General features: G+C 53.3%; 1 protein-coding gene across 2 annotated transcripts in view; it reads right to left on the bottom strand.

The window, feature by feature from the left end:
• Nucleotides 1-18,096: 18,096 nt before the first annotated feature.
• TOM1 (target of myb1 membrane trafficking protein) overlaps nt 18,097-23,095 on the bottom strand; it is a 52,841-nt gene continuing 47,842 nt past the window's right edge. Inside the window, exons 13-15 of one of the 2 annotated variants that reach the window (XM_017890125.1) lie at nt 20,320-20,379; nt 19,108-19,150; nt 18,097-19,013 (exon numbers count right to left, since the gene is read on the bottom strand). In XM_017890125.1, coding sequence (XP_017745614.1) covers nt 18,859-19,013; nt 19,108-19,150; nt 20,320-20,379 — 258 coding nt within the window. In that variant the 3' untranslated portion in view covers nt 18,097-18,858. The remainder of the gene's footprint in view (nt 19,014-19,107; nt 19,151-20,319; nt 20,380-23,095) is intronic. The other variant, XM_017890126.1, reaches the window with a different exon arrangement.

Below are 23,095 nucleotides of genomic sequence, written 5' to 3'. Positions count from 1 at the left end.
CAGGACATTTATGCTGGAATGTGTGGACTGTTATGTTTCTTGATGTGATAGAGCATGTCTGAATGATAGCGCACAGGTAAGGCCTCATGTTATGGATGATACCGTATGCTTAATCTAAACCAGGGCTCCCTAATCCTGGGCCACGAAGCAGTACCAGTCTGTTAGGAACTGGATTGCAAAGCAGGAGGTGAGCAGCAGGACAAGTGAGCAAAGCTTCATCTGTATTTACAACCACTCCCCATTGCTTACCTGAGATCTGCCTCCTGTCAGATAAGCAGTGGCATTAGATTCCCTGAGAAGCAAGAATCCTATTGTGAACTGTGCATGTGAAGGATCTAGATCGCACACTCTCTGTGAGAATCTAATGCCTGATGATCTGAGAAGAACAGTTTCATCCCAAAACTATTCATCTTCCACCGCCCCATCCGTGGAAAAATTGTCTTCCATGAAATGGTGCTAAAAAGGCTGGGGACCACTGATCTAAATAATTCACTATATAAAATATATATATTTCATTATATATTTTATATACACCTATATATTAAAAACCAGGATATATATTATCTATATATTAAACACCTATATATTAAAAAAGGATTATATATTTTTTACAATTATAAAATTAATGCATATTTCAATCCTATAGTTGAAAAAAGTAAACTCCATTTAAAATGTGTGTCTTGACCACTGCATAACATTTTGAAAATTTATAAAAGCAGTAAGAAGACATGACTGATAATTTCGCCACTCATATATAGCCACTCTGAACAATTTAATGTACTTTATTTTTAATTTATTTTACTCACATTTTTCTAAATTATACTATCCAGTTGTTCTAAATTCTGTTCTATTCTGAATTTGATGCTGTTGTTGTTTGTTTATTTTACTTTCAAGTCAATTTGATTTTCACATGCGATTATGACATTGGGGCTCCAGGTAGTTCACAGGCAACATCATCTCTTTCTCTAAACCCTATAAAAAGAGTCTAGAAAACACCTCTCATTATGCTAAGACAAACACGTAGCTATTACCACTGGAAAGCACTAAGGAGTCCATTCCAAAGGTAAAAGGTTTCTACTGACTTCCAAATACTTGCACTGCTTTGCTCCTTGCTAAAGGACACATTGTTGTTTTATAATTGCAATCTAAGAATTCTAGTTGTGAGTGTTAACTCTCTTTTCACTCATGCCAATTTCACTTACAGCTATCGCTTTTCTCTTTTGCAATCTCTATAGCTGGATTTTTTTTTTTTTTTTTTTTGAGATGGGTTCTCACTCTGTCACTCAGGCTGGAGTGCAGTGGCACGATCTCGGCTCACTGCAGCCTCCATCACGCGGGCTCAAGTGATCCTCCCACCCTAACCTCCCAAGTAGCTAGGACCACAGGCCTGTGCCACCACATCCACCTGGCTAATTTTTTTGTGTTTCTGATGGAGACAGGGTCTCGTTATGTTGCCCAGGCTGGTCTCAAACTCCTTGGTCTTTTAAGTAATATCAAGAATTTTTTCCTTTTGGAGAAAGAAGGTGCCATTTTCCCCCATTACCCAACAGGATTTGGAGGAGGGTTGCTCAGATAAGGAGATTAGCACAGAGTAGGCAGCTCTTAAACTCAAGAGGGAAATTTATAATTTTACTTGCGGCCTCCAAAGTTACCCTTGGCTTTGTCCTGTTAATGACAATGTCTGATTTGGAAGCCAGTCAGGGCAGAGAACCCCTTCAGCTCACGGCCATCGGGGGTTGGGATTCTGTCCTGGGGGTCCTTTGGCCCTCAGGGCAGTCCCATTTCCAGTGGCTGAGCTTGAGGGAAAGGGAGCGAGCCATGTGGGACTTTTCCCCATTTATCCCATGGGGGCAGTTTTTCTGCCAGTGGCCTGGCTTCTGGCACTGATGGCAGTTACCTCGGAGGGTATTCTGAGGGCAACCTGTATGGAACTCGAGGGCTTATAAAGCAGCCAATAGTTGAGCCTCTCTCTGTTCCCTGCATTTCTCCTTCTCTTTATCCCTGTCCTTCTTATTCTGCTGTTGGTTATAAAAGACCTGAGAAGGCTAATTTGACGATTTCCTGCATAGGGGCACTGGATTCTTTTGGAGAAAGAAAGGTTGACTTTTGTAATTTTCTCACAGTTCATTTTAGGCCAAACAGTATTAAAAAGGAAAAGTAGTTTTTTGTTCTATGATTTGGGTGATCAAACTTCTCAGTTTTTGAGAATGCAGGGGCATGTCCTGACATAAGATGACGTGATTACCCAACTGCAAAGAGAGAACAAAGCAGAAAAAAGCAGAAAAGCAAGCATCCTTTTATTTTCCTATTACCCTTTTCTGAACAGGGCGTCCCCCATTTGTCCTTCGGGCTTCGGAATGCACTAGTCTTACTGTGTACCTTTAACCTTAGCCCCATCTCATCAGAATTACCCACTGAGAACAGAGGAGATACTGAAGTGAACGGGGGGGCGGGGCACCCTCTTCATCCTTGGGGTTCCAGAATAAACCAGTTTAACTTGGCCATTATCTCTGTTCTAATGGTCATCTGTTAGCCTGGGATCAGCCTTCATCTCTGTCCTGTGGGCTTTTTTGTCTCCTGTGCCTATGGGCTTGGGTCAGCCTATATCCTTGACTCCATCACCTTGTAATGACCCCGGCTTGGAGCATTCTAGTAATAAAGTGATTATCCATTTCTGATTCCCATTTCCCACGTTCTTTAAGTAGATGAGAAACCTGGTTTTCAGCCAGCTGCCTCAAGGAGCCTGGACTTACCTCCCTTTGAATAGGACCTTGAGGGTCTGGATACATGGAAGTGATTAGAGGAATGGAGGAAAATTTGTATTTGGGGTTCCTGGTCCGGCTGGGGTAACATGAAGAACAAATGCTTAAGGACAGGACAGTCCCTCAGCTACAGGAGGAGGTGGGAGGAAGCAAGAGGAATACTCATGGAAAACCTTCATCCACTTGCAAAAACAGCAGCCCTTGGATTCGAAAGGGCAACTTTTTTGTTTTTTGTTTTTTTCTGAGACGGAGCTTCACTCTTGTTGCCCAGGCTGGAGTGCAATGGTGGGATCTTGGCTCATTGCAACTTCTGCCTCCCAGGAGGTGTTTGGCTGGGAGTGACTATAATGCAGAAGGTCAGGAACCCACCTGCCAAGGAAGGCAGGAAGGACCCTAGGCTCCAGGAAGAGGCCTGTTCCTTGGAGCCCAGGGCAGGGAGAAGCCTCCTCGAAGGAGAGTTGACAGGACGGGGGCCCCTGGGCGGCTGGGCGTGATCGGGGCAGTTGGCTAGGAATGGATGAGGAGAAGGCTGGGGGAAGGCTCTCCCTTCCTCTCCCTCCCAGCAGATGCCTGCAGCAGGGCCCTCCTGCCCAGAGCTCAGCCTCAGACCCGTGCAGGAAAGAGACATGGAATTGGCTGGGAAAGCCCTCTCTGTGCCCCTGTGGAATATGGGGGAGGGCTGAAGCTCAAGGTGGCTTTAGAGGCTGTTATGGGAATAACCGAAACCCATCAAATTCACATGTTGAAACCCTAACCTGGAGGAACTCAGACTATCTGGAGATTGTATTAGGGTATTTATTTATTTATTTATTTATTTTATTCTTTTTTGAGATGGAGATGGAGTCTTATTCTGTCACCCAGGCTGGAGTGCAGTGGTATGATCTTGGCTCACTGCAACCTCTGCCTCCCAGGTTCAAGTGATTCTCCTCCCTCAACCTCCCGAGTAGCTGGGATTACAGGCGGCTGCCACCATGCGTCACTGATTTTTGTATTTTTAGGAGAGATGGGGTTTCACCATGTTGACCAGGCTGGTCTCAAACTCCTGACCTCAGGTGATCTACCCGCCTCGACCTCCCAAAGTGTTGGGATTACAGGCATGAACCACCACACCCTGCCCGTATTAGAGCCTTTAAAGAGATAATTAATTTTTTTTTTTTTGAGACAGAGTCTCGCTCTGTCGCCCGGGCTGGAGTGCAGTGACTGGATCTCAGCTCACTGCAAGCTCCGCCTCCCAGGTTTACGCCATTCTCCTGCCTCAGCCTCCCGAGTAGCTGGGACTACAGGCGCCCGCCACCTCGCCTGGCTAGTTTTTTGTATTTTTTAGTAGGGACGGGGTTTCACCGTGTTAGCCAGGAAGGTCTCTATCTCCTGATCTCGTGATCCGCCCGTCTTGGCCTCCCAAAGTGCTGGGATTACAGGCTTGAGCCACCGCGCCCGGCCCGAGATAATTAGATTAAAATGGGGCTGTTAGGGTGAACCCTAATCCAATATGACTGGTGTCCTTATAAGAAAAGATTAGGACACAGGTACAGAAGGGAGGCCTTGTGAGGTCACAGGGAGAAGGTGTCCATCTGCAAGCTGAGGAGGGAGGTTTCCAAAGGAACCAACTGCTTGGCAAGGTGTCAGAGCGCTGGCAGCAGAGAATGGTTGGCTCACGGGTAATAAAGGGAATTTACTAACAACAGTATAGATTTGAAAAGGGACGTTGTATTAGACAGAAAGAACGCTGCAGCAGAGTTCAGCGGGGTGCTTCAGCGAGAGGACGGGGCATGCCACGGTAGATTTTCCTTAGGACCATTTATGGACCTTAAACCAGGAACTTAAGGGTAATTTGGACCATGTTAGCCACGTAGGTCATGGTACATGATTACATTTGTAAACATTGCAGTGCCTTGATGTCAGCAAGGGTTGCATGATGAGTTTCTATATGCATGCATTCCGGAGATGTAGAGAAATTCTAATTACTTATACATTTTTGAGAAAGAAGGCTGGCGCCAGATGCTGGCTTCAGATAATAGGAAAGTCTAATTACTTCTACATTCCTCAGATAAGGAGTTTTGCCTCTGGATGGTTTGTTTGATGGCCACCAGGTGATCTTTTGCTCTCATCACCAACCCTGCTAACACCTTGATCTTGGACTTCCAACCTCTAAAAGTGTGAGAAATAAATTTCCATTGTCCAAGCCCCCAGTCTGTGGTACTGTGTTATGGTGGCCCAAGCCAAAGAGCACAGGGTCCCAGACTCTAAGACTGGGAGTGGCTTTGAATACAGAGGCTCATTCCAACTCTTCTTTCCTCTCTTCTCTCTTTCTCCCTTTTTATTTTGAAAAAAATTTCAGACATACCAATGAGCTGAAAAAAATAGCACCATGAGGCCAGGCGCGGTGGCTCACGCCTGTAATCCCAGCACTTTGGGAGGCCGAGGCGGACGGATCATGAGGTCAGGAGATCAAGACCATTCTGGCTAACACGGTGAAACTCCGTCTCTACTAAAAATACAAAAAATTAGCCGGGCGTGGTTGTGGGCGCTTGTAGTCCCAGCTACTCGGGACTGGGACTTGGGAGATGAGCTCAGCTTGAGCCCTGAGCTTGGGAGATGAGGCTGAACCAAAGCAAACCAGGATCAAAGGGGAGAGTGGGCCTAAGTGTTTGCCTTAACTGCCAATCAGATTTTTTAAAAAGTTACCTGCTCAAAACCACACAGCTGGTAAGTTGTGAAGCCTCAGAGACGGTGCTTGTGTGTGTGTGTGTGTGTGTTTTAATTGTAGTGAAATATACATAACATTTAACATTTTGACCACTTTTTTTTTTTTTGAGATGGAGTTTCAGTCTTGTCACCCAGGCAATGGCATGATCTCGGCTCACTGCAACCTCCAGCTCCTAGGTTCAAGTGATTCTCCTGACTTAGCCTCCTGAGTAACTGGGATTACAGGCGAGCACCACCATGACCAGCAAATTTTTGTGTCTTTAGTAGAGACAGGGTTTTGCCATGTTGGCCAGGCTGGTCTTGAATTCCTGACCTCAGGTGATCCACGTGCCTCAGCCTCCCAAAGTGCTGGGATTACAGGAGTAAGCTATCACCCCCGGCCCATTTTGACCACTTCTAAGTGTACAGTTCAGTGGCATTAAGTACATTCCCACTGTTGCACAACCATCACCACCATCCATCTCCAGAACTTTTCCGTCATCCCAGACTAAACCTCTGTACCTATTAAACAATATGCCAACTAGATTTTATAGCTTAATTTATGGATCAGTATTGGGGGGCTGGCCAGGTGAGATGGCTCCTATTGAAGGTGGTGAGTGCCCTGTCACTGGAGGTATGCAAGCATGGGATACGGGTTGGCTGAAACAGCACCATCAGTCTGACTCTACGTGAGTCTTTATGAGGTTTTTGTTGGAGGGGGAGACAAAAAGCCTTACATATTGTTAACTAAGCTGGGAGGTTTTCCTGTGTATTTATTTATTTATTTATTTATTTGATATGTGTGTGTCCCAGAGGTCATGATTTGACCTGTAGTTACCTGTATTAAAAACAAGCTGTCCAATAGTGAGGCTTCATCATGTATCACACAAACTCCCATCTTGTCAGGCCAGTCTGGGACCAGTGCCCAGGCATGGCGACTTCCTTCTCACTCTTGCTCCTGCCATCACCTTCCAGAAACATCTAATAGCCCCCTTCCTCCTCTGCAAGTGATGGTGGGTTGGGAAGTGCAGCGTATGGCAATGTGGTGGACACTGTTGACTGTCCACTCACCAGCCATCTCCTTTTCCCCTCAGTAACAGAACCCCAATTTGTTTGGGATCCAGATGGAATAATAGATTTAGGGAGGGTGTGCCCAGTGCCAGAGGTGAATCATGGTTACTCTGAGGCAGAGATTCTAAGCCATCTTGTGGTCATCCCATTCCTCTTTGCCAGCGTAATTGTTTAGGTGAATTCCATGATGGATGAATGACCAGCCAGGAAGTTAGAGTAGCTTGTCTGAGGAGGTGACGTTGTAGCTGAGCCCTGAAGGATGAATGAATTAAGGAAGGTCAGGGGGGTCTGTTTTAGAGGAAATAGCACTTACAAAGGCCCTGTGGTCAGGGCATGAAAAAAAATTTTTTTTTTTTTGAGATGGAGTCTCACTCTGTCGTCGCCCAGGCTGGAGTGCAGTGGTGCGATCTTGGCTCACTGCAACCTCCACTTCCTAGGTTCAAGTGATTCTCCTGCCTCAGCCTCCTGAGTAACTGGGATTACAGGCATGCACCATCATGCCCTACTAATTTTTGTATTTTTAGTAGAGACAAGATTTCACCATGTTGGCCAGGCTGCTCTCGATCTCCTGACCTCATGATCACCTGCCTCGGCCTCCCGAAATGCTGGAAATACAGGCATGAGCCACTGTGCTGGCCCAGCATGAAACTTTTGAGGTAGGAAAGACAGCCTGTCTGGAATGCAGAGAACCTGAAGAATGTGGCAGGGGATAGACTCCAGGGGCCCTGGAGGCCAGGCCAAGAGGCGGGTCTTTAGCCTGAGAGTAAGTGAAAGGCTTTAGGTGTGTGTGTTGGGTTTTGGGCTGAGGGTATTGTAAAACATGGTCGGATTTGCCCTTTGAAATATATTTTCAGCTGGGTGCAGTGGCTCATGCCTGTAATTCCAGCACTTTGGGAGGCTGAGGTGGGAGGACCACCTGAACCTAGGAGTTGGAGACCAGCCTGGACAACATAGTGAGACCCCATCTCTAAAAAAAAATTAGCCGGGCACGGGGCTCAAGCCTGTATCCCACACTTTGGGAGGCCGAGACGGGCGGATCACGAGGGTTCAGGGAGACGAGGACCATTCCCTGGCTAACACGGGTGAACCCGTCTCTACTAAAAATACAAAAACTAGGGCCGGGCGACGGTGGCGCCGCCTGTTAGTCCAGGCTAACTCGGCGAGGCTGAGGGCAGGAGTTGGCGTAACCCGGGAGGCAGAGCTTGCAGTGAGCTTGAGGATCCGGACAGCACCCAGCTTGGGGTGACAGAGGCGGAGACTCGTCCTCAAAAAAAAAAAAAAAAAAAAAAAAAAAAAAAAAAAAAAAAAAAAAAGATGGCTGGGCGTGGTGAATCCACACCTGTAATCCCAACAATTTGGGAAAGGCCGGGCAGAATAGATCACCTGAAGTTCAGGAGTTGAGGGGACCAGGCCCTGACCCCAATAACGGTGAAACCCGTCTCTACTAAATACAAAAATTAGCTGAGTGTGGTTGCATTGCCTGTGTCCCAGCTACTCAGGGAGGCTGAGACAGAAGGAATGCTTGGAACCTGGAAGCAGAGGTTGGCAGTGACTGAGGATCGTGCCACTGCACTCCCAGCCTGGGGTGGGGGACAGAGCAAACTGCCTCTAAAAAAATAAAAAATAGGGCCGGGGCGCGGTGGGCTCACGCTTTGTAATCCCAGCTCTTTGGGAGGCTGAAGGCGGTGCGGATCACGCAAGTCAGGAGATGAGACATCCGGGCAACCGGTGAAAACCGCCGTTCTACTAAAAATAACAAAACAATTTACCGGCGTGGTAGCGGGCCCTATAGTCACGCTACTGGGAGGGCGAGCAGGAGAATGGCGGAACCCGGGGATGGGAGTTGCAGGGAGCGAGATGTGCCACTGCACTCCAGCCTGGGAGACAAAGCAAGGACCGTCTCAAAAAAAAAAAAAAAAAAAAAATAAATAAAAATAAAATTAAGCTGGGCATGAATGGGTATGCGCCTGTAGGGGTCTTAGTACTCAAGGAAGGGCCTGGGTGGGGGAAGGACTCGCCTAGCAAAGGGGTGGGGGAAAGAGGACAGGGGGAAGTCGAGGTTGGCATGAGCACAAACGGTATTAATCGTATGCCACTGCATTCCGATCTGGGCAACAGAGCAAGATCCCATTTCTTATAAAAACAAACGAAATGTATTTGGCAGCATGTGAAGAAGTCACTGAGGGAAGGGCAGAGTCCTCCCCTAACTTCATGTCCAGTAAAAGCCCAAAGTCCAGGCCGGGCGCGGTGGCTCAAGCCTGTAATCCCAGCACTTTGGGAGGCCGAGACGGGCGGATCACGAGGTCAGGAGATCGAGACCATCCTGGCTAACACGGTGAAACACTGTCTCTACTAAAAAATACAAAATCTAGCCGGGCGAGGTGGCGGGCGCCTGTAGTCCCAGCTACTCCAGAGGCTGAGGCAGGAGAATGGCGGGAACCCGGGAGGCGGAGCTTGCAGTGAGCTGAGATCTGGCCACTGCACTCCAGCCCCAGTGACAGAGCGAGATTCCGTCTCAAAAAAAAAAAAAAAAAAGCCCAAAGTCCTCCTGAAGATTCCAGCGATCCCTGGTACTTGCGTTTTCACCATTTCCCTCGCCCTGCTGTCCCAGCTTCTTCCTATTTCTGCTCTGAACTGTGCTGACTCAGACATGAAACTTGCCCCTTCCCCTGTTCCCCAAAACCCCTTATTTATTTATTTATTTATTTATTTTTGAGACAGAGTCTCTTTCTGTTGCCCAGGCTGGAGTGCAGTGGCGCCATCTCTGCTCACTGCAACTCCCCTCCCGGGTTTGGGCAATTCTCTTGCCTCAGCCTTCCAAATAGCTGGGATTACAGGTGCCCGCCTCCACGTCTGGCTAATTTTTTGTATTTTTAGTAGAGATGAGGTTTCACTATGTTGGCCAGGCTGGTCTTGAACTCCTGACCTCAGGTGATCCATCTGCCTTGGCTGCCCAAAGTGCTGGGATTACAGGGGTGAGTCACTGCGCCAGGCCCAAAATCCTGATCTTGACCAATACTTGTGAGCAGAGCATTTACTAAAGATCTCAGGGCCACAGAGAGGGGTGACATTAGACAGAACCTAGAGAACAATGTAACACAGCATCTGTTCTTCTGAATCTTTTTTGGCTACTCTTCTCCCTTCCCTCCCTCCACCCCAGTAGTTCACCTCTGATCCTCCCCAACTCTTTGCCTGGGGCCCGGTGGCTCACCCTCTCCTGCCTTCTCTCTCTTCCCCTTCCCGGTTCCTGTCTCTGTGCTCTCAGGCCCTCTTCCAGACGGCCCGGTATGATTCACCTCCCTCTTACGAGCAGAGCAGTCCAGCTGTCTCCAGCTCCCTCCCCAAGCCTGCAGATCCAAAGTCACTGTGCACAAACCTGGACATGACAGAGCTTCCTTTTCTCCAACCATTGTCTTCAACCATGCCCAGCCTCCACCAGAGTCCTTTGTGACATCTTGGGTGGTTTTGCTAACTTTCTTGTCACTTTTAAGTATGAAGAAGTCCAATCTTGGACGGGCGCAGCGGCTCACGCATGTAATCCCAGCAGTTTGGGAGGCTGAGGTGCGTGGGTCACTTGAGCTCAGGAGTTTGAGACCAGCCTGGCCAACATGGTGAAACCCTATCTCTGCTACAAACAAAAATTAGCCAGGCATAGTGGTGCACACCTGTAATCCCAGCTACCTGGGTGGCTGAGGCAGGAGAATCACTTGAACCCAGGAGGCAGAGGCTGCAGTGAGCCGAGATAGTGCCACTACACTCCAACCTGGGCGACAGAATGAGATCCCATCTCAAAAAAAAAAAAAAAAAAGTCCGGTCTTAAAGTTTAACCTCACATCGAATTTAATATCGCCTTCTCCCTCCCCTTAGCACTACAGAAGGGTATGGCCAGCTCCTTTGCTCCCCCTTCCTTGTCTCTGTCTCCTGGGTCCCTGTGTTGCAGAGTCACGGTGAGGGGATGGAAGGGCAGAGCCATGTTTATGTGGGGACGGCGCAGAACCCAGGGTGGCCATCGATGGAGATGCCCAATGCATGTGAAGGCCAAGGCTGGCAGAAGCCATGGTGGAACCCCTGGCTGGAAGTGAGCACAGCCATCTTCAACTCCTGCCCTTTTGGGTTGGGGTTCTGCTCCCAACAGTGGGTGGGCCTAGAGGGGCTGGGTAAACAGAGGCTGTGCTGTTAGTTCCCTGGGATGAGGCTGCCCAGGCAATTGGAGCACTTTTGGATGGAATGAGATACTGCGTTGGTGTATTAAAAGTCTGATTACCGCTGGGCGCAGTGCCTCACGCCTATAATCCCAGCACTTTGGGAGGTCGAGGTGAGTGGATCACTTGAGGTCAGGAGCTCAAGACCAGCCTAGCCAACATGGTGAGACCCCGTCTCTACTAAAAACACAAAAGTTAGCCGGGTGTGGTGGCATGTGTCTGTAATCCCAGCTATTTGGGAGGCTGAGGCAGGAGAATCACTTGAACCAGGGAGGTAGAGGTTGCAGTAAGCTGAGATCACACCACTGCACTCCAGCCTGGGGGACACAGTGGGACTCCATCTCAAAAAAAAAAAAAAAAAAAGTCTGATTACTGATGCCCAAAAGGGAAAAAATATTAACAACTTAATGCATTCCAGAATGTTTTGTGGCCAAAAACTAAAACAAACAAAACTCTTCTAAATCCAGAGTCTTGGGGAGACCATGATAGAAGAATTCCTTGGGGACAGAAGGTTTTAGAACCCACTGGCCTAGTTGGTCTCTGAGGCTGACTGTTCTGTGGAAGCCCACAGCAGGGTGCAGGGTGCTGGCGAGGGGCTTCTGAAGACAGATTTCCCCGTGTCCTCCATTCGCCCCACTCCTGCGGGGCAGGTGCTGTGGAGGACCGGGTTTCTAGTCTCAGTTCTGATACAAATTTGCTGTGTGGCCTTGGGCAAGTCTCTGCACCAGTCTGGGCCTGAGAAGGGATCCTGAGGGAGGGCCCGACCTCAACAGCCAGCCCTCTCCCTGCAGGGGTCCTCTGCAGCCTAAGCGGCCTGCAGGGCTCAGGGCCACTCACACAGATAATGTACACAGTGACTTTTCCAGCCCAAGGCAGCCCTAGGCACAGCTCCAGGCCCAGAATAAAATGAACTTTACCCTGATTCCCCGGGGACCTTTTCTCCCCAGAAAAGGGGACTCAGTGTTTCACTTGCCAGCTCTGTGGCCTTGGATTAGTCAGTTGACTTTTCTGATCTCACCCCCTCCTTTGTAAAATGAAGATTCTTTTTTTTTTTTTTTTTTTTGGGGGGGGGGGTTTTTTTTTTTTTTTAATTTTTTTTTTTTTTTTTTTTTTTTTTTTTTTGGTGGTGGTGGTTGTTGTTTTGTTTTAACTTATATATTTCTTTTTTTTCTTTTTGTTTTGAGACGGAGTCTTGCTCTGTCTCCCAGGCTGGAGTGCAGTGGCCGGATCTCAGCTCACTGCAAGCTCCGCCTCCCAGGTTTACGCCATTCTCCTGCCTCAGCCTCCCGAATAGTTGGGACTACAGGTGCCCGCCACATCGCCCGGCTAGTTTTTTGTATTTTTTAGTAGGGACGGGGTTTCACCGTGTTAGCCAGGATGGTCTCGATCTCCTGACCTCGTGATCCGCCCGTCTCGGCCTCCCAAAGTGCTGGGATTACAGGCTTGAGCCACCGCGCCCGGCCTAACTTACATATTTCTTGAGATGGAGTCTTGCTCTTGTTGCCCAGGCTGGAGTACAGTGGCGTGATTTTGGCTCACTGCAGCTTCTGCCTCCCGGGTTCAAGCGATTCTCCTGCCTCAGCCTCCCCGGTGGCTGGGATTTACAGGTGCCCCCAACCACGCCTGGCTAATTTTTGTATTTTTAGTAGAGACAGGATTTTGCCATGTTAGCCAGGCTGGTCTCAAACTCCTGACCTCAGGTGATCCACCCACCTCTGCCTCCCAAAGTGCTGTGATTACAGGCGTGAGCCACCACGCCCGGCCGAAGATTCAGTTTTGACGGGGCTTCCAAGGTCTCCAGTGAGGGCAGGGTCCTGTGGGGAGCATGGGCAGCACCCCTACTCCTCAGTTCAGCTACTTCCCCTTTCCCAGGGGTACCCTGGGGCAGGTGCAAGGATGTCCCTGGCTTGGGTTTCGGTTCCCTCCTGCCCCTAGGCGGCCAGCTCCCATTCAGGCACTCAGCAGGGTGTGTGGGTGGTCGCCTCCCGTGCTGTCCCATTGGTCCCACTGAACCTTGGGCAGGTGTTTCCCTACCCCTGTTGGTCCTGGAGGGGGAGATGAACCCAGGGGCCCTACTTCCCCCTCTTGTAGATATTTGAGTTTCTGTCCTCCTATTTCTTTCCTTTTTGGAAGGAGGATTATGGAATTTGGGGGTTGTTAGGGCAGAAAAGCAGAGTGCAAAGGGGTGATAGGCTGTCTTAATTCAAGCCTATTAACAGATGGGGAGATTGAGGCCTAGAGAGAGGAAAAGGCTTGCTCCAAATCAAACAGGAAGTCAGTGGCTGTGCACGGCTGGAAGCCGGGTTGGCTGACTCCTGGGCAGTGTTTGGACCTGACACAGGGGACCCAGGAGACCCCACCCTCTGTCCTGCACTGACTTCCCTGTGCTCGTGGGTGGGTGTGGGCTGCTCCCTCCCCAGGCAGCTGGGCTGGCACACGGAGCCTCCTGGGCCCCTGCATCAGGTAGGGAGGCAGCACACTGGCCAGGGCATGTCCCTCCCCTCCCTGGCCTCCCTTTCCCTCTCTGTATATTTCTTACCGGCCTCAAGAGGTCCAAGTGCCCTGCCAAGCTGCCTCTGACCCACTGGGGATTTGGGGGCCCTGGTCAGCTTGGGTTCCTTCCCTCTGCTGGCCAGCCTGGTCCACAGTGCACAGAGGGTGCAGGGCCAGCCTGCAGCAGGGGAAGGAAGACATCAGAGGAGTCCTGAGTCAGAGGCAAGGGGTGAGGATGCGGCCTGGCGACGCTGCTTCCTCCAGTCTCGCCCTGTACCAGGGTTGGTGGAAGTGAAACCTGCCAGCTCACCCACTTGGGTCTGCTCTGAAACAACGAGCAGCCGTGGGGACCAGGGGAGCAGCCCCTAGCCCGGCTCCCAGCGCCTGTATCTCCCTCCACTCTGCCAGCACTCCTGCTCGCTCCTGGTCCCATGGCTAATCCTTGGATCTAAGGCTAGGCTGCCCTAGGATGAATCTAGCCACTCTCAAACTCCCACTAGGGCAGGGGGTAGGGAGTGGAGGTGGGTGTTTCATGTGGCAGCCCCTCTGAAGACACTGTGACCACCTGCCAGAGAGCAGTGTGCCTGGGAGAATGGACCCAGGGCCTAGAGGGCAACAGAGGGCCATACAGGGCTCCTTCGTCCCTTTGAATTCGTATGTTGAATCTCTAACCCCTACTATATCAGAATGCAATTGTATTTGGTTGTATTTGGAGGTAGGGGCTTTAAAGAGGTGATTAAGGTGCCGGGCGCGGTGGCTCACGCCTGTAATCCCAACACTTTGGGAGGCTGAGGAGGGTGGATCACCTGAGGTCGGGAGTTTGAGACCAGCCTGACCAACATGGAGAAAACTCGTCTGTACTAAAAATACAAAATTAGCTGGGTGTGGTGGTGCATGCCTGTAATCTCAGCTGTTTGGGAAGCTGAGGCAGGAGAATCACTTGAACTGGGAGGCGGAGGTTGCAGTGAGCTGAGATTGCGCCATTGCACTACAGCCGGGGCAACAAGAGCGAAACTCCGTCTCAAAAAAACAAAACAAACAAACGAAAAACCAAAAAGAGGTGATTAAGGTACAATAGATCATTAAGTGGACTCTAATCCTTGATGAATGGTGTCCTTACAAAAATGGGACTTTTGAACACAGAGAGATGCAGAAAGGAGATGATGTGAGGCCCCAGGGAGAAGATGGCCATCTACAGCCAAGGAGGGGCCCGAAGGAACCAACTGAGCAGATGGACTCCGTGTCCGTGATGTTGACCTTCAGCCTCTAGAACTGTGAGGAAGAAGGTTTCTGTGTCTAGGGGCTTGTCTGTGGGACAGGGTGGTGGCAGTCCACCTGGAGAGGGTGGGAGGCACTGGGCACGACGGGGCAGTGGTGGCAACAGAGATAGGCTACTGCGGGGATGGAGGGAGAGAAGGAATGAAGGACGGCGGGAAGCAGGTTTCTCACTGCTGGAGGAGGGAGTTACACACAGGCGAAGGGCGGAAAAGAAGGAATCTGTGGTGGAGCTGGAGTTACTGGGCGAGTTCGTGGTTTGTCTACACGTGCAGACAGAAACGGCAATGCACACGGATGTGTGTCGGCGAGAAGGCGCGGGAGCAGGGGCCCCAGGGACGGCACACCGGGAGCTCTGTTAAGAGAGGGAGGGGACCGGGTTCGCTTTTGCCCACCCAAAGCTCCCGTGGCTGAGCTCCCAGCTTGTCTCACCAAATCCTCCCCACAACCCTGTGAGTCGGGAGCTCTAAGAAGATCTGAGACTTCCAGAGATGAAATCCCCTGGGCAGTCCCACAGCAGAGCCCAGCCGGTGAAGCCAGATCCTTGGACTCCAGCTCCCAGCCCCATCACCATTGTTACTCAGCCCCACCTGTCAGAGGGTGTGTGTGTGTGTGTGTGTGTGTGTGTGTGTGTGTGTGTGTGCGCGCGCGCGCGCGCGCGCGCGCGCGCTCGCGCGGGGCAGGGAGGAGCCGGCAGCACCCGCCCCTCTCTCCCCGTACGGGGCTGACTTGGCCGCGGCGGACTCCACCCTAGTGCCCCGGCAAGCCCTGTACATGCAGCGCTGCTGCCATCTCGTGGTCGCCCTGGAACACTGACCCTGAGCCGGGGCGATAGCACGTGCTCAGGCCTCAGAACTGGGCCTACCTCCAGCCACCTTGGAGAGGTCAGAGGCTTCCTAAAGCGCCTACTGAGAGTCAGCAGAGCCCAATCCAGGACCGCTAGAGGGACCCTGCCCCGTTGCCGGGATCAAGACAGCCCTGACCCTCTTAGGGGTGGCAGCCCAGAACCAGGAGGAAAGACACCATCCTTTGGTACTCCCCCAGTGGGGAGTAGGGACAGAGGTTTTTCCGGAGCTGGGAAGGCAATACCAGAGGCAGAGCAGGGGTCCCTAGAATTACTGAGGAGTCTGAGGGGCAGGGCTCTGAGCCAGGTGTCTGGAGCACATGCCATTCTGGAAGGGAGGGGGGACCATCCGTGACAATAACAACATGAACAGAGCATTTTCTACATGGGAGGTGCTGGGTTACTTGTTGGCTCAGTCAACCCTAAGAACTGTATGAGGGAGCGACTGTTATTTGCCCATTTTACCAGTGAGAAAACGGAAGCACAGAAAGGTTAAGTAATTTGCCTAAGGTCACGCAGCCCAGAAGTGGCCGGTCAGGGGTGGGTACTGACAATGGGGCAGGAGGTGGAGGGGTCAGTGTCCAGGCCCAGAGTGGGATGGTGGGGGCCCAGGGGAGCCAGGAGGGAGAGGGCTCGATGGAGGCTCTGCCAAAGGCTTCTTCAAAGGCAGGCCTGGGGCGCCCTCTCCCCTGCCCACCGGCCCCTCCCAGCTCCACTCAACCCCTCCCCCCGTGCCCCGGGCCCAGTGCCTTCTGATGCAGCTGGGCCCGGCAGGAGCTGCGGCACCTCATTGATCCTGCCCTGTGGTGCCAGGTGGAGGCCCCGCTGCTGCCCAAGGCCCCCACCAGGCAGCTGGCCCTCATTTTCTTGGGGCCAAGACTTCCTGCAGCTGTAAAGTGATCCGGCCCAGGCCTGCGGCCTCAGCCAGCCTACGGCCAGGAAACCCTGCCTGACTGCGCTGATGAATTTCCGCCAGCGCCCACCAGCCCCCACGCAGCCCCAGCAGCCTTCTCTCTGAAGGAGGCCCTCAGGCAGCCCAGGACTGTTCCAGCCAGACAAGCTGAGACCTCTGCAGGGGCCGCCTCCTGCCTGGCATTCAAGGCCCTCCATGGCTTGGCTCGCCCCATCTTACCTCTGCAGTCTTGGGCCGTCCTCACAGAGAGCCTCCTGGCCCTGGGCATCCCGTCCCATCTTCTTCATTTCACAGTGCAGAACAATGATTGAATTTATGTCTGTCTTTCTCGTCCTTTTCCCTCCCACGTGAGCCCACTGGACTGACATCTGGCCGCCTCACTTCTGTCTGGCAGGCATCTAGCGCTATGCTGTGTGCAGCTGGCTCCCAGGGGATGCACCCACAGGGACGAATGAACGACCTGGCCCAGGGAGCCATCTGTGGAAGTTTCCTTGTGTTTCCCAGCTAACACAGGGGAGACGAGGCCTCGGCTTTGATCCTTGTAAAATCACAACTCCCCCTAAGAGGTCCCCAGTTAAGTAGGGAGAGAATGAGGGAAGCAGGCAGTGGGGTGTGGGTGGGGCAGGCAGGTGAGGCAGCAGTGAGGAAGGTTGGGGGTCCTAGTCTTCCATTACTTAGTGTATAACCAGACAACTCCCTTCTTCCCCCAGCCTCAGTTTAACCAGCTGTAACTGGTGGCCAACATCGTTGACCCCATAGGGCTGTTGTGAGGTATGAAAAAGGCTGGGCCAGGGTAGGGCACCTGGCAGGGGCTCACAGATGCCCTGGATGTGGCAGAGAGCGCCTGGCCTGGACCATGAGCATCCTCATGGCGGCAGGGCCTCCCGTTTCCCTGCCTGGTGCCACTGTGCCTGCCCTCAGCTGCTTTCCTTGCCCCAACTCCATCTTGAAGGCTGGGCTGGGCCTGGTCTCCTGTATGCCCAGCTCCAGACCATACCTCAGATGGCAGGTGCTGCCTGCCCACTGCCCATGGGAACCAATGGCTGCTCACACAGAACCGGGCCCTCTCCCAGGAGCCCAGGACACTGTGGACTCAATTGCTTCGGCCCCACACCAGCCCCCCTCCATTCCCCGACCGTGTCCTGGGCCAGGAGGCTCCAACATACCTGGGCAGTGACTCCCGGGGAGTTTGGCCTAGAGATCCCACACCTGAAAAGGTGGCACCCCAAGACCTGGGGCTCCTGAGCTGCCATGGAGGTAACTTAGCCTCGGTGCCTGGAAAACGGGCAGGATGCGTTTCTGCACGAGGAAGTGCTGGCACATGACAAACAACTGCATGAGCTTCCTCCTCTGAGCTGGGCAGCTTGTGTGGCTCAGGAGTCGTAGACTTCACGTGTATACATCGAGGATGCTCACTTTGCTTCTCCCAGGCTGTTGTGATGCTACGAGCCAGTGCGTAGCCCCAGGCAGTGCCTGGCACCTGGCCTCGGAAGGCCAGCATTCTCCTGTGGCCTGTGTACCCCACATGCCCACGCAGTCCACACGGGCCCCAGCCCTTGTGATTAGTGTGCTCTGTGCAGGGCAGGAGCTGGCCTCACGGGACAGCAGCGTGAAGTGCCTTGAGGGAGGGATGTCAGCTGGGGAGGGCATGCATCCTCCGGGCAGGGGCGGTGGCTGGAGCCTGCCATGTGAGGTGGGAGGTGCGGCACCTGCGTAGTGTAGCTGGGTGCTTGCTCCTGTCCCTCCCCTGCACCATCTACAGATGCTCACCTCTCGGGTGGCCCCCAGCCCTGCCCAAAGTAGTCGCTGCCTCTGTGAGGCCAAGAAGTCATTTCTCACCGGAGACTCGACAATGCTGCTAGCAGGGTGGTTTTCTACCTTTAATTGGGGACACAAAAGGCACCTCTCCCAGTACAAGAGGATCAACCAAGAGCTGAGCCCCAGTGCTGTGGTGCCCGGCCAGAAGGAACAGAGGAAGGATGGATGACAAGGCAGTGGAGGGACAGTGGGGCCCCAGCGTCCCCTGAAGCCTCACCTGCAGCCTGGGGCTGGTGAGATCTTGCCCCCTGCGTGCAGAGTTGCAGCTTCGTACCTGGGCCGCCGCAGCTCCTCAGAGGGCCTCCACACCTCCACACCCTGCCCTTGATGGCCAGCCAAAGCCACGGGGCCCCACGCAGCAGAGCGGGGAACGGGCAACAGACTCGACACAATCTCCACTGTGACCGGCTTCCAGCCAGGCCCCAACTGGCAGTGTGGGCTCTGAAGGGCTCCACAGGGCATGGGCCCACAGCAGGGCATGACTCAGCCGAGGAGAGTCACACTGGGCCAGCCAGCCTGTCTTGGGGCCTCCACTTCTCAGCAAAGTCTCATGGTCAGCCGGGGTGGGAAAGGAGGCAGAGCAGCCAGATCCCACTGCAGTGCAGACCTGTCCCCAGCTCATCCCACTGCCTCCACACCCCCAGCTGCAGCTGAAGCAGCTCCATCTTCAAAGAGGAGAAAAGGGGGTAACGAGCCACCCCCAAAGCAGCCTTGACAGCAGAGGAGGGAGGGAGGTCCCAGCCTGAGGGTGTGAGAGCAGTGGGGACGTGGGCTGCAGGGTGCCAGACCCCACACTCATAAGGCAAACAGCATGTCATCATCTTTCTCCTGGGTCTTCTTCCGGGGTGCTGGGCCAGGTGGGGGACCCGGGGGCCCCTCAGCTGAGGGGCTGGAGAGGTTGGGCAATCGATCCGCGGCTTTGGCGCGTTCTTCCAGGAATTTGTCAAATTCTAGAGGAAGGGGTGAGGGTGACGGTGAGGGTGAAGGTGGGCTCTGAGGCCAGAGCCCTGGGGAAAGGAAAGGGCGGGCAGGGGCGGGGACTACTACCTTCGCTGGTGACCCCCTTAGGCTCTTCCGCATCATTCCCCTGAGAAGGTAGAAGGAAAGGAGGCAGAGGTTAGCGGGGCCCCCAGCACAGTCAGCCTGGGGCAGTGGGGCTACAGCTCTGGCCCTGCTGAACCTGAGCACTGGGTCCCAGCAGGGTCTGCACGCCCCCGCCACCCAGGTCCCAGGGCCTGGACCCGGGCTGAGCCGTGGGCCTTCCTGGGGTGGCGCTTCCTGAGCCTTGTTTTCCCTTCTGTAAAATGGGGGCGGGGTGGGGGCTGAAGCTAACTTGGAGGGTTGCTGGTAAGCTGAAATGAGATAATACGTCGCATGTCAAGCCTAGCACCTGGTGCCCAGCGGGTCCTTGATGAGTGCTGATTCCTTTCCTTGGGAGGGTCACAAGGGGTGGACGGTCCTCACCCCCGGGGGCAAAGGCTGACACCCAGAGGCTGAGGGCCATTCATGCTGACACTGCAAGCTAGGGAGGGGGTGAGGCTTCTGCCACCAGACAGAAAGCCTAAGTCCGTGCCCTGTGGCTTAGTCCTGGGCAGAAATGGTCTCTTCACCTGCAGAAGGCGGCTTCTGGGCCTGAAACGCCCAGGCGCCCATGTGGGCCTTGGTGCCCAGAGAGGGGATGGCAGATGCTGGGGTAGGAGCCCTGGATGGAGAAGCTGGGTCTGGCCCTGCCTCTTCTGCTCCCTGAGAGGGTGGCAGAGCTTGGGGTCCCCATGACTGGCACCTGCCCTCCTCCTCCCGGGTGCTTCCCTTTAGAGGACAGGTGCTTATCAGTCTTCTGATCTGTAAACGGGGTGGGGATGGGTTCTCTCTGCAAGTGGCTGGAGCCTCCTGAGCTACTGCAGGTAAGAGCCTGGTGCCGCTATGCTTCCTCGGTTAGCCTCTCTAGCCTGCCCCGACATCCCTAAGGTGGGCTGACACCCACTGGCACCTCACCTTGGGAGCAGGCTCTGGGAAGCAGCTGAGAGGCTACTGTGCCCAGGCCTTCTCTGGGGGAGGGGGCGTGCCAAACACAAGATGGGCAGGTGGCAGGAGATGGGGACTTTAAGTGTGCCCCTCTGCTCTCAGAGTACTATATGCTATACAAGAATACCCTGGCCCCTTGGCTCATTTCTTGTGAGAACAACGGGTCTTCCTGCTTTGTGGGTGAGGAGTGGGCCTGAGCTTTTGCGTCCAGCTGACTGGGCCCCAACGTACCACGTCAGTGGACAGCCACTGCTCGATGTCCTCCATGAGGCAGGCCTGGGTGACTGGGATCTGGAAGGAAGGGCAGAGGGTGAGGCAGGGAGGGCAGTGCCCTGGGTGACAAGGTGGAAGACGTGCTAGCTCAGCACCTGGCAGCTGGGTGGCCCTGGGCAGCCTCTCAGCCCAGCCTCAGCTGCCTAGCTGCCCGGACCCACCACTGGGCCCTTTGTGCCAGGCTGTGGGCGAGGGAGGTGCAGAGCCAGGAGACTAAGCAGGGGACAGGGCTCCCAGCAGCTGGAGCAGGGCCAGGGGTCAGAGGGAGCTCCTTCCCCTTGAGAGGAACGCCAGTTCCGACACACCCTGCGGGTAACGGTTCTAGGCTGGAGGAGGGGCTTTGGGCAATGGCCTGGGGCAGGGGCTATGCTGCAGGTTCTCAGGAGCATCTGACAAAAGACACACCAAGCCCAGGGACGGACCCCAGGCATTTTCTCCAGCCACGAAGGCTGGGGTGGGGACATGGTTAGTGGGCCAGGGGTCCCCAGGTTCCATTCCCTGGTGCCTCTGCAGACGCAGACTTCACGATAGAAGGGGGCATAGCAGGGCCTGAGAGCAGAGGTGCCAAGTTGACCAGACAAGGCCAGGTGGGTAGACCCAGAGAGGCGGCATTACAGATGGGGACATTTCACTTTGGGCCACAAAGGCATGGGCTGTGCCAGATGGCTCCCACACAGGGGCAGGAGTTGGAGGCTCTCTTCTCTAACGGCTTCTGCAGTGGCAGACTCCAGTTGGAGGTCATGGGCACAGACTTCAGAGTCAGAAAAAGCTGGATCTGGCTCACCCCTTAACACAGTGTGACTGTGGGCGGGTTACTTAACTTCTCTGCGCCTGATTTCCCTCGTCCTTAGGGTGAGGCTAGCAGCAGTACTTACCGTCCAGGTGGCTGTGAGGATGAAATGGGATGTCAAAAGCTTAGCACAGGGCCTGGCATGGAGGAGATGCTCAAGAAACCAATAGGCCAGTTCCTATTACAATTAATCAGTAATGGCACTAATAGCACTAGTTACTAGTTAGCTACTTTAGAAAAGACAGTCTTTCCCCAACCAGGCCAGTTTGGTTTCCAAGCTCCGTCACCCAGCACCTGAGGACCCCCCAGGCGGGAGCAGAGCCCAGAGAGAAGGCAGGAGCCGACTTCCCAGCAGCAGTGGCAGCAGCCAGCGCCCAGCTGCCCACACCGGCTCCCTCTCCCGCTCCGCTATCCCCATCGCCTCTTAGATGCCAGAGGGGCCACCTTGCCCTTGCCTGAGACTCAAGAGTGGGAACTGGGCACAGAGGAGCTGCGGAAGCTGGGCTGGCCGGGCCAACCCGGGAACAGCCTGAGCCCAGGGGCGCCGCAGGGCCCTCAGCTGCCCCTCCTCACTCCTCTGGGTCTTCTCCTGGGTCCCACTCCCTTGGACAGCAGCATGGTGCCCCACACCCACGCCTGGCAGGAGCCCTGCGAGCAATCCCAGCTTTCCGGGCGGCCGGGCCTGGCCCCTGCTCACCATGCCTTGTCTCACCATCCAGTCACTGATGCTCTTCTCACAGCCACCTCCCATCTGGGTGAGAGAGAGTCACGCTGATGGCGGAGGGCCGGCAGTGCCAGGGCCACTGGAGGGCGCAGCTTCTAACAGGGGTGTGCCTTTCGGGTCAGGCCTGCTGCCACTTTGGGAGACGTGTGTAGGGGTGTGTGTTTAGGTGTGTCAGTGTGTGTAGGGGGGTGTGTAGGTGTGTCAGTGTATGAATGTGTAGGTGTGTCAGTCTGTGTGTAGGGGTGCAGGGGTGTGTATGTAGGAGTATGAGTGTAGGTGTGGTATCTGTAGGTGTATGAATGTAGGTGTGTATGTGTAGGTTGTGTAGGTGTAGATGTGTATGGTGTGTGTAGCTGTATGTATAGGTGTGTATGTATGTGTAGGTGTAAGTGTAGATGTGTGTGGTGTGTGTGCAGGTGTGTGTGGTGGGTATAGATGTGTGTGGTGTGTGTGTGTAGGTGTATGTGTGTAGGTGTGGTGTGTGTAGGGGTGTGTATGTAGGTGTATGAATGTAGGTGCATATGTGTAGGTGTGTGTGGTGGGTGTAGATGTGTGTGGTGTAGGTGTATGTGTGTGTATGTGTTTGTGTGTGTAGGTGTAGATGTGTGTGGTGTGTGTGGTGTGTGGTGGGTATAGATGTGTGTGGTGTGTGTAGGTGTGTGTGGTGGGTATAGATGTGTGTGTGGTGTGTGCAGGTGTGTAGGTGTATGAGTGTGTAGGTGTAGTGTGTGTAGGGGTGTGTATGTAGGTGTATGAATGTAGGTATGTGTAGGTGTGTGTGGTGGGTGTAGATGTGTGGTGTAGGTGTATGTGTAGGTGTGTATGTGTAGGTGTGTGTGGTATGTGTGCAGGTGTGGTGGGTATAGATGTTTGTGTGGTGTGTGTGTGCAGGTGTGTGTGGTGGGTATAGATGTGTGTGTGGTGTGTGTGCAGGTGTGTGTGATGGGTATAAATTGTGTGGTGTATGTGTAGGTGTGTGTAGGTGTATGAGTGTGTAGGTGTGTGTAGGGGTGTGTATGTAGGTGTATGAATGTAGGTGTGTATGTGTAGGTGTGTGTGGTGGGTGTAGATGTGTGTGGTGTGTGTAGGTGTATGTGTAGGTGTGTATGTGTTTATGGGTAGGAGTAGGTGCGTGTGTAGGTGTAGATGTGTGGTGTGTGTAGGTGTGTGTGGTGGGTATAGATGTGTGTGGTGTGTGTGGTGGGTATAGATGTGTGTGT

This window comes from Rhinopithecus bieti, unplaced genomic scaffold (assembly GCF_001698545.2).
Source record: "Rhinopithecus bieti isolate Rb0 unplaced genomic scaffold, ASM169854v2 scaffold_19737, whole genome shotgun sequence".
NCBI classification, from domain to species: Eukaryota; Metazoa; Chordata; class Mammalia; order Primates; family Cercopithecidae; genus Rhinopithecus; species Rhinopithecus bieti.
Note: the sequence above shows the minus strand (reverse complement) of the source record. Positions and strands in the feature narration are given on the sequence as shown.